The sequence below is a fragment of the Takifugu flavidus genome, chromosome 14, assembly GCF_003711565.1.
Source record: "Takifugu flavidus isolate HTHZ2018 chromosome 14, ASM371156v2, whole genome shotgun sequence".
NCBI lineage: Eukaryota > Metazoa > Chordata > Actinopteri > Tetraodontiformes > Tetraodontidae > Takifugu > Takifugu flavidus.
In genome coordinates, this window is record NC_079533.1 from 5,131,267 (window position 1) to 5,142,159 (window position 10,893).

General features: G+C 56.2%; 1 protein-coding gene across 1 annotated transcript; it reads left to right on the forward strand.

Annotated features, from left to right (window-relative positions):
- The first annotated feature begins 4,186 nt into the window (after window positions 1–4,186).
- Window positions 4,187–6,273, forward strand: LOC130538040 (uncharacterized). The gene is made up of 2 exons (XM_057055257.1): window positions 4,187–5,774; window positions 5,862–6,273. The coding sequence occupies exons 1-2, from the start codon at window positions 4,473–4,475 to the stop codon at window positions 6,096–6,098; spliced, it is 1,539 nt and encodes a 512-aa protein (XP_056911237.1). The 5' UTR covers window positions 4,187–4,472; the 3' UTR covers window positions 6,099–6,273.
- Window positions 6,274–10,893: the final 4,620 nt, after the last annotated feature.

Consider the following 10,893-nt stretch of genomic DNA (forward strand, 5'->3'; position numbering starts at 1 on the left):
TTCGAGCACAGGGCAGGAACTCGTGGAGCCGGGCCAGATAAGACGGCGAGCAGTGGAGTTCTTTTCCTCCCTCTACGAGACCGAGTACTGCAGCGATGATGGCCTGTTCGACGAGTTCTGCGGGGGCCTCCCTCGGATCTCTGAGGAGACAAACTCGCAGCTGGACAGGCCGCTGCAGCTCGACGAGCTCCACGCCGCACTGCTCGGGATGAAAGGAAAGAAAGCTCCAGGTGTCGATGGGCTCACGGTAGAGTTCTTTAGAGCCTTCTGGGACATTGTGGCCCACGAGATGCTGGAGGTCTTTAACGAAAGCCTGGCTGCGGGTTCCCTGCCGTTGTCCTGCAGGAGAGCGGTGGTCACCCTCCTGCCAATAAAGGGCAACCTGCAGGAGATTAAGAACTGGCGCCCTGTGTCTCTGCTGTGTCTGGATTATAGGATTCTGTCCAAAACCTTGGCCTCCAGGCTCAGGGAAGCTATGGAGCAGGTCATCCACTGGGACCAGACTTACTGTGTGCCCGGCAGGTTCATAGTAGACAACGTCCACCTAATTCGAGATGTTTTGGAAGTCTCTAGATCATTGGACGTCGATACTGGTCTCATTTCGCTGGACCAGGAGAAGGCTTTTGACCGGGTTGAACACGCATTCCTCTGGAAGGTGATGGAGAGGTTCGGGTTCAGCCCTGGCTTCATAGCGATGATCCGCGTCCTGTACCGTGACACCGTATACTGAAGTTTAATGGCAGTCTGTGTGCTCCCTTCAGGGTGCGTAGAGGCGTCCAGCAGGGCTGCGCCCTCTCCGGAATGCTCTACGCTCTCTCCCTCGAACCCCTTCTCTCTAGGATCCGTGCAAGCGTGGATGGCCTGTTTTTACCGTCCCTTCATAGAAAAATAGTTTTATCTGCCTACGCAGACGATGTAATAATAATGGTGCATAGCCAGAGGGACGTGGATGTTTTAACTAATTTAACAGTTTTATTCAACCGCCTGTCCGCGGCCAGGGTGAACTGGCACAAGAGTGAGGCCCTGGCGGTTGGCAGGTGGACAAATGGTCTGCCGGTCCTTCCCCAGGGTCTTGCCTGGCAAAGGGATGGCCTAAAATACCTAGGTGTTTTTATTGGAGATGGAGAATTTGAAAGAAGGAATTGGCTAGATGTGCTGGAGAGGGTAGAAGGGAAAATTAAAAAATGGAAATGGCTCCTCCCCCGCATGTCCTACAGAGGCAGGACCCTGAATAACCTGGTGGCCTCTGTGCTTTGGCACCGGCTAAATTGCGCAGAGCCCCCCTCGGGGTTGCTAGAACAGCTTCAGGCAAGAGTCCTGTCTTTCTTCTGGGACGGCATGCATTGGGTCCAGCAGGGGGTGTTGTACCTGCCTAGAGAGGAGGGAGGACAGGGCCTCATCCACCTGGCCAGCAGGACCGCCACTTTTAGAATTCAATTTATACAAAGGTTTTTAACAGGGCAATGTGGAGAGATGTGGCCAGATGTGTCTTCAGACGGGTGAGTAACTTGGGGCTGGATGACACTCTGTTTTTAACTGACTTAAAATTTGTTCAATTAAATGGGCTGCCAGACTTTTATAAGAGTGTTATTAAGGCATGGGCCCTTTTTAAAGTTGAAAAAAGAACTGGCTCTGACTCTCTGTACTGGCTGCTAAGGGAACCCATAGTAAACGGAGCCAGGCTGGACGTCTCGGCCAAAGCCGCGCCGAGGCTGAAGGCAGCACTACACCGGACCCGGACCTTGTTGCTGCAGCACGTGGTAGCTGCGGCAGGGCCGGACCTAACGGGCGTGGAGGCAGTGGGTTCCCTGTTGGGCATCCGCTCTGCCCAGGCAGCCGAGGGGGCACTTCAGCTGTGGAGGAACAGGCGAGAGAGAGAGACAGCTCCTGGTAGACTACGGCCAGGGGACGGAACCGGACTGCGAGGACCCCTTTCCAGAGATCAGGCTCGCCGCCCATCTCGGGAATCTCGACGGTCCTCTCCTAAGACCATCGAAGACCTTCTCCTTGCAGGCAGTCGAGAAGAAGACCCTGTACCACGAGTGTGTGAGAGTATTAAACAAGAGAGGACTATCAAACAGGAACACCTGCGTGTGGGCTGATCGACTGGGAGGGGATGGTGCCCGCCCCTGCTGGAGGGTGCTCTCAAACCCCCCCTGAAGAAGAGGGACCGGGGACCTCCAGTGGAGGATCCTGCACGGAGCCGTCGCCCTGAACGCTCTCCTCTCAAAGATGAACAATGCTGTGTCGGACCGGTGCCCATTTTGTCCCGGGCGGGAAACTGTCTTCCACACGTACAGTGAGTGTGAGAGACTCACTGTGCTTTTTAATGTGATGAAAGGTGTTTTTAGGGGTTTTAATGAAACTTTTTCATCTAGATCATGCTCGGAACAAGTGGCAGCTCTTAAATTTTATTTGTGGTGAGGCCAAGATGGCTATTTACATATCACGAAAGAATAAAATGGCCAAATCTGGAGACTGGGTGCCTGTGTGGCGCTGTAATGTACGTCCACGGCGGACTGGGTGGGAGTTTGACTTCTACAAAATGATAAATGACCTCAACAAATTTCAGGAGATATGGTGCCACGAGAATGTTTTATGCACCGTCATTGACAACCGTTTGTTTTTTGCACAACCCCTTGTGGGATAAATTATACTTGCTGCTCCTTTAATTTTTATCTATTTATGTATTTTGTTGTGACTCCTACTCTGGCCCCAACTCCTCCTGTGCAATCAGCTCAACCACCACCACCCGTGCCCTCTCCTCCAGCTGCACCCAATCCGCCCAAACGACTCGGCATCCATAAAAGGCCCCTCTGCACTCAGGCCAGGGCTTGATCTAACTGATGTTTTGGCAACACGTTCTGTCGACCCAGCATCTCTCCAGGCTCCCCAGCGCCTCCTCTCTGTCCCTGCGTCTCCCAGCGACTCCAGCGACCCCCAGCGCCTCTCTGTGTCTCCCTGCGTCTTCCAGCGACTCCCAGCGACCCCCAGCGCCTCTCTGTGTCTCCCTGCGTCTTCCAGCGACTCCCAGCGACCCCCAGCACCTCTCTGTGTCTCCCTGCGTCTTCCAGCGACTCCCAGCGACCCCCAGCGCCTCTCTGTGTCTCCCTGCGTCTTCCAGCGACTCCCAGCGACCCCCCCCCCCCCCCCCCCCCCCACCCCCCCCCCCCCCACACCTCTCTGTGTCTCCCTGCGTCTTCCAGCGACTCCCAGCGACCCCCAGCGCCTCTCTGTGTCTCCCTGCGTCTTCCAGCGACTCCCTGCGACCCCCAGCGACTCCCAGCATTCTCCAGCGTCTCCCCCTGCTCCACTGCAACCTTCCTAGCCCCGCTTCCTCTGACCTCTTCCTCTTCCCCTTCCTCGGACGGATTTCCCCTGGCCTCTGGACACTTGGACTTCCCCACGGACTCTCGCCCCCGGATCTCGGACTTGGTTCGTCTGCCGCATTCAAGACATTTCCCCACGCCCCCTATAGTTTGTCTCGGCCTCCCTCCTCATTTAGTTTCTTCCCTCCTGTCCTTTTTTTGGGTTCATTAAAATCGTCTGAGTTACTTTTAACTCCTGTGTCTGTCAGCCTTCTTTGGGGTTCCGCCACACTTGACCGCCAGTCCTCCCAAGCTTAACAGATAGATCAAGCCAAAATGAGTCAAGGTGGAACCCCAGGGCAGACGGGCGGCCCTAGAGCCCCCACATTACCTTCCCCCCTCGAAAGAAAAGTGGAGGCCCACGCTGTCCAGCTCTCCTCCCTTCAGTCTGAGCTAACCAAGGCTTTCCCCACAATCCAAGGGCAGATTTCTGAGCTCCACAGCTCCTCCCAGACCACCTCCAGTACCCTGTCCGCCCTCTTCAACCAGATGACCGCCATGGCAACCGTTTTGGCTTCCATTCAGCAGAAGCTAGGCAGCGACCCCGGCGGGGCTGCGGCACCAGCCCAACCCGAAGCACCGCCCCCTAATCCACCAGACCCATCTCTCCCGCCTCCTCCCCGAGCCGAGCCCAACCTTGCCAGCCCCCGTGTTTTCGGCGGGGATTTCGATCAGGGCAAGGGGTTCCTCCACCAATGTGAGCTGCTCTTCCGCCATCAGCCCTCCAGATTTGTTTCCGACGAGGCCAAGGTTGGATTTTTAACCTCCCTCCTGGCCGACAAGGCACTGAGCTGGGCCATAGCAGCCGTCGACCTGGACCCCCACCTCTCCTCAGACTACAGCGCCTTTCGACGGGAGTTCAAGGCAGTGTTCGAGCACCCCACCTACGGTGAAGACGCCGCGAGTCGTCTGCTCGCCCTCCAGCAGGGGTCACGGTCAGTTGCGGAGTACACCCTTGAGTTCCGCATCCTGGCTGCAGAGAGCCGCTGGGGCGAGACCGCGCTCCGTAGCGCCTATCGACGGGGCCTTAGTGAGGCAATCAAGGACCTGATTGTGAGGGACCGCCCCTCGTCACTCAACGAGCTGATCACCCTCTCGCTCCAGATGGATGAACGACTACGGGAGCGCCGCCAGGAGCGCGCCCAACGTGCTGGCGGTTCTGACCGCCAACTCTCCCACCGCACTCCCTCTGCCCCTGACTTCTCCCCTACCGGCACTGCTGCCCCGCCTCCTCACATCCCCTTGCTACCCCCAGCTCACTCCTTCCCCAGAGCCGAAGAGGAACCCATGCAGATCGGCCGGTCCCGTCTCTCACGGCAGGAGCGGGAGCAAAGACTCCGAGACCAGCTGTGCCTGTACTGCGGAAACAATGGCCACTTCATCAAAGCCTGCCCCGTCCGACCAAAAGGGTCCTGCTCACCAGTAGGGGGAGTACTGGTGAGCCGAGCTGTGATTCCCCAACCCACCGAGCAACACAACCGCCTCTTCCCCGCAACACTCTCCTGGGATAAGGAGTCTATTCCGGTGAGTGTTCTCATTGACTCTGGGGCTGATGAGTCCCTGATGGACTTTTCTCTCGCGCGTCAGGCTGGCGTTCCCCTGGTTCCTCTCGATCGCTCCCTGTCCCCCCAGGCGATCGATGGCCGCTCTCTGGGTAACATCACTCATCGCACCATCCCACTCACCCTAACACTCTCGGGTAATCACATAGAGAGTACACGTTTCCTGGTTTTGCACGCCCCCACCGCTCCACTCGTGTTAGGAAGACCATGGTTGGAAAGGCACGACCCCCACATCTCATGGGCTTCTGGTCGGATCCTGGGTTGGAGCGTGGCCTGTCACGCCAACTGCCTTCGCTCCGCCCCCTCTCCATCCAGTAATCCCAGGCCCGCGCTCACTCCCCCGGCCTGGGTCATAGGGGTCATCTCCTGGCCGATCAAGACGGCCGTCGAGCAGGCCCAGAGAGACGAGCCCGATCCTGGGAACGGGCCTCGGGACCGGATGTTCGTGCCCTCCTCCGTCCGGCCGCAGGTGCTAGAGTGGGGCCACTCCAGTTGTTTCGCCTGCCATCCTGGCGTGCGTCGGACGGCGGAGTTCGTGCAGCGGCGCTTCTGGTGGCCCAACCTCCAAGAGGATGTTCGGAAGTTTGTGGGCGCCTGCACGGTCTGTGCCCGCAAAGCCATCTTGCGGGCCACAGAGCAGTCCCGGTGTTCGGCCAACCGGCGAAGGAGGCCGGCCCCTGCTTACCGGCCTGGCCAGAAGGTCTGGCTGTTGGCCCGGGACCTGCCCCTCCAGACCTCGCAGACTTCCTCCAGAAAGCTGAACCCCCGCTACATCGGTCCCTACACCATCTGCAGCATCATTAACCCCTCTGCAGTCCGTTTGGATCTCCCCGCCGCCCTCAAGGTACACCCGGTCTTCCACGTCTCGCTCATTAAACCCTTCTCCACCAGCCCCCTGTCCCCTCCTGCTCCGACTCCACCTCCCCCACAGGTCCTGTCGGACGGAGAGCCGGTGTGGAGAGTTAACAAGCTGCTGGCGGTCCGCCGACGGGGAAGGGGCTTCCAGTACCTGGTGGATTGGGTGGGTTACGGCCCCGAAGACCGGAGCTGGGTGCCCCCATCCTATCTTGCTGACCCCTCCCTCCTCGAAGACTTCTACCGAGACCACCCGGATGCTCCTGGGCGGTCGTCCGGTGCCTCCCGTAAGGGGGGGGGGGTACTGTTGTGACTCCTACTCTGGCCCCACCTCCTCCTGTGCAATCAGCTCAACCACCACCACCCGTGCCCTCTCCTCCAGCTGCACCCAATCCACCCAAACGACTCGGCATCCATAAAAGGCCCCTCTGCACTCAGGCCAGGGCTTGATCTAACTGATGTTTTGGCAACACGTTCCGTCGACCCAGGCTCCCCGGCGACTCCCAGCGACCCCCAGCGCCTCTCTGTGTCTCCCTGCGTCTTCCAGCGACCCCCAGCGACCCCCAGCGCCTCTCTGTGTCTCCCTGCGTCTTCCAGCGACCCCCAGCGCCTCTCTGTGTCTCCCTGCGTCTTCCAGCGACCCCCCCAGCACCTCTCTGTGTCTCCCTGCGTCTTCCAGCGACTCCCTGCGTCTTCCAGCGACCCCCCCAGCACCTCTCTGTGTCTCCCTGCGTCTTCCAGCGTCTCCCCCTGCTCCTCTGCAACCTTCCTAGCCCCGCTTCCTCTGACCTCTTCCTCTTCCCCTTCCTCAGACGGATTTCCTCTGGACACTTGGACTTCCCCACGGACTCTCGCCCCCGGATCTCAGACTTGGTTCGTCTGCCGCATTCAAGACATTTCCCCATGCCCCCTATAGTTTGTCTCGGCCTCCCTCCTCATTTAGTTTCTTCCCTCCTGTCCTTTTTTTGGGTTCATTAAAATCGTCTGAGTTACTTTTAATTCCCGTGTCTGTCAGCCTTCTTTGGGGTTCCGCCACACTTGACCGCCAGTCCTCCCGAGCTTAACATATTTATTGTTATTCTGTGTGTCTCTAGACAGGGCTTTCTGCGTCCCTGTGTGATTTGTAAATAAAATGTTTTTGCAAAAATCTTCTTCTTGTGAGACGTGTGTGAGTGGAGCAAGAGATCACACAAAAGCACTTTTCCACTTGTTCTATACTTTTTTTGTGTGTGAATTTTGTTGAATGTAGTTGTTTCATAGATTTAGTGGGGGGGTTCATATTAGAGTGTGTGAGTGAGTATTTGGCAGCCAAGCGCATGCGGCTGTCATGGCGTCAGCTTAGCTGGTTGAGCAGGAAACGTGGTGAAAGTGGGATCAGGCTCAGTGCTCCGTGTGGAGGAGTAGGTGATTAGGGCACAGCTCCATAAAGTCCGCCACTCGTATGTATAAGTCCCGCACAGTCCAGTCCCGCAGCCTGTTACAGCTGTGAGGCGTCAGTGGCGTCAGATGTTGGTGGAGATGGCAGGTGAGATGGGTGAGGTGTTGGGTGAGATAGCTGAGATTGGTAAGACTGGTTAGGTGGGCGAGACAGGAAAGGTGGGCAAGGTGATGGGTGTAACAGGTGAGATAAGTCAGGTGTTGGGTGAAGCAGGTGAACTAGGCAGGACTGGTGAGGAGTTGGGTGAAGTGATGTGTGAAGCGGGGGAGGTGATAGGTTGGGCAGATGAACTAGGTGCGGCAACAGGTGAACTGAGTGACGCAGGTGTAAGGACAGGGGAGCTGAGTGAGGGTGGCCTGCTCCTATAAAGCAGCGGCGCAAGCACAAAAACATTATGACGGATGTTAGGGAGAGAAAAGCTAGGTGGCTGGAGATCACAGCTGCTGCTCTGGACACCAGATACTGTGAATCCTACTAATGTCTGACTGTAGTAAGGTGTCACACACAGATGTTTGACAGTCAGGAAAGTAAACTGTACCCTGGAAAAATGTACACATTGTTTCTCCAGCAGACCAAAGGCATGAAGGGCCTTGATCTGGAGAAACATTTCCCTAACAAACTCCTTTTTTATCAGATGGCGAGACATGTTGGATCTCACCAAACAGGAGATTTTTAGATTAAAGAAACAAGTGAGAAACCAGCTCAATATCTACTGATAAGCTCAGTCATTTTGTTTCCTTTCTTTTGTTTTACTGTCTCTGGTTTTAACTTTTCCCTCACAATGAATGTTTTTAGATTAGGGATGTTAAATGTAAACAGAGTCAGAGAACCAAGGAAAAGGACACTAGTGTTTGACACAGCATGGAGTAAACGTATTGATGTTCTGTTTTTGCTCTCGTTGCTCACATTGGCAACGACAGTACGACCTGGAGAAGTGTTATTGGGAAGAACAGCCCCCCTGATCTGAACCCGAATGGTGTTTTGTTATTGGACTTCTGTGCTCGTCTTAGATTGTCCATAACAAACACCTTGTTCAGGCATAAAGGCGCCCACATGTGCACTTGGCATCAGGACGCCTTAGGCCGCAGATCAATGATCGACTTTATGGTCATGTCATCGGATTTGCGGCCGCATGTTCTGGACACTCGGGTGAAGACAGGGGCGGAGCTGTCAACTGATCACCACCTGGTGGTGAGTTGGCTCCGATGGTGGAGGGGGTGCTGGACAGACCCAGCAGACCCAAACATATTGTGAGGGTCTGCTGGGAACGCCTGGCAGAGTCTCCTGTTAGAAGGAGCTTCAACTCACACCTCCGGGAGAGCTTTGACCATATCCCGGGGAGGCGGGGGACATTGAGTCTCAAATCAAATCAAATCAATCTTTATTTATATAGCGTCTATACAATCAAAATTGTTTCAAGGCGCTTTCCAGAATCCCAGGGCCTAACCCCAGACAAGCAACAGTGGCAAGGAAAAACTCCCCTTTAACAGGAAGAAACCTTGAGCAGGACCAGGCTGATGTAGGGGGACCCTCCTGCTGATGGCCGGCTGGGTAAAGAGAGAGGAGAGGAGAGGAGAGGAGAGGAGAGGAGAGGAGAGGGAGAGGGAGAGGAGTGGAGAGAGTCTGAGTGGACCATGTTCCGTGCCTCCATTGTTGACGCGGCTGACCGGTGCTGTGGCCGCAAGGTGGTTGGTGCCTGTCGTGGCAGCAATGCCCGAACCCGCTGGTGGACAGCAGTGGTGAGGGATGCCGTCAGGCTGAAGACGGAGTCCTATCGGGCCTTACTGGCCTGTGGGACTCCTGACGCAACAGATAGGTACCGGCAGACCAAGCGCAGTGCAGCTACGGCGGTTGCCGAGGCAAAGACCCGGGCATGGGAAGAGTTCGGTGAGGCCATGGAGAATGACTTTCGGATGGCCTCGAAAAGGATCTGGACCACCATCCGGCGTCTGAGGAAAGGGACGCAGTGCACTGTCAACGCTGTGTATAGTGGTGATGGTGTGCTGCTGACCTCAACTCGGGATGTTGTGGATCGGTGGAAGGAATACTTCGAGGACCTCCTCAATCCCACCAACGTGCCTTCCAATGAGGAAGCAGGGCCTGGGGACCTGGGGATAGGCTCTCATATCTTCAGGGCCGAAGTTGCCAAGGTAGTCAAAAAACTCCTCGGTGGCAAGGCCCCAGGGGTGGATGAGATCCGCCCAGAGTTCCTTAAGGCTCTGGATGTTGTAGGGCTGTCGTGGCTGACTCGATTCTGCAACATTGCGTGGACATCGGGGGCGGTAGTCCCTCTTTTTAAGAAGGGGGACCGGAGGGTGTGTTCCAACTATAGGGGGATCACACTCCTCAGCCTCCCTGGTAAGGTCTATTCAGGGGTACTGGAGAGGAGGGTCCGTCGGATAGTCGAACCACGGATTCAGAAGGAGCAATGTGGTTTTCGTCCTGGGCATCGAACAGTGGACCAGCTCTACACCCTCAGCAGGGTCTTCGAGGGTGCATGGGAGTTTGCCCAACCAGTCCACATGTGTTTTGTGTTTTCGACCATGTCCCTCGGGGGGTCCTGTGGGGGGTTCTCCGAGAGTATGTGTCGGGCCCGCTGATACGGGCCGTCCGCTCCCTGTATGATCGGTGTCAGAGTTTGGTCCGCATTGCTGGCAGTAAGTCGAACTCGTTTCCAGTGAGGGTTGGTCTCCACCAGGGCTGCCCTTTGTCACCGATTCTGTTCATAATTTTTATGGACAGAATTTCTAGGTGCAGTCATGGTGTTGAGGGGGTCCAGTTTGGTGACCTCAGGATCGGGTCTCTGCTTTTTGCAGATGATGTGGTCCTGTTGGCGTCATCAGCCTGTGACCTCCAACGATCACTGGATCGGTTCTCCGCCGCATGTGAAGCGGCTGGGTTGAAAATCAGCATCTCCAAATGCCATGGTTCTCAACCGGAAAAAGGTGGAGTGCCTTCTCCGGCTCAAGGAGGAGATCCTGCCCCGAGTGGAGGAGTTCAAGTACCTCGGGGTCTTGTTCACGAGTGAGGGAAGAATGGAGCAGGATATCGACAGGCGGATCGGTGCGGCATCCGCAGTAATGCGGACTCTGCACCGGTCCGTAGTGGTGAAGAGAGAGCTTAGCTGAAAGGCAAAGCTCTCGATTTACCAGTCAATCTTCGTTCCTACCCTCACCTATGGTCATGAGCTTTAAGCAATGACTGAAAGAACAAGATCACGGGTACAAGTGGCCGAAATGAGCTTCCTCCGTAGGGTGGCTGGGCTCTCCCTTAGAGATAGGGTGAGAAGCTCTGCCATCCGGGAGGAGTTCGGAGTAGAGCCACTGCTCCTCCGCGTTGAGAGGAGCCAGATGAGGTGGCTTGGGCACCTAGTCAGGATGCCCCCTGGGCCTGGGAATGCCTGGGGATCCCCACGGATGAGCTGGAAGAAGTAGCTGGGGAGAGGGAAGTCTGGGCTTCTCTTCTTAGGCTGCTGCCCCCACGACCCGATCCCGGATAAGCGGTAGAGGATGGATGGATGGATGGATGGATGTTCTGTTTTTACAAGGGGTCCACAGTGATGGAGACAACAATGCGGACTGGGAGAAACGGTGGGAAGGGCAGGTGACTTTGAGCCACAACACCACGCACAGTGGTAGAATGGACTTCCTCTTCACCAGGGGCTTCACTC

Excerpts from the sequence above, each read along its gene's own strand:
- LOC130538040 (XM_057055257.1), top strand. The coding sequence starts at position 4,473 with ATGGATGAACGACTACGGGAGCGCCGCCAGGAGCGCGCCCAACGTGCT. Across the intron at positions 5,775-5,861 it reads ATCTCCCCGCCGCCCTCAAG|GTCCTGTCGGACGGAGAGCC; the intron begins GTACACCCGGTC and ends CCTCCCCCACAG.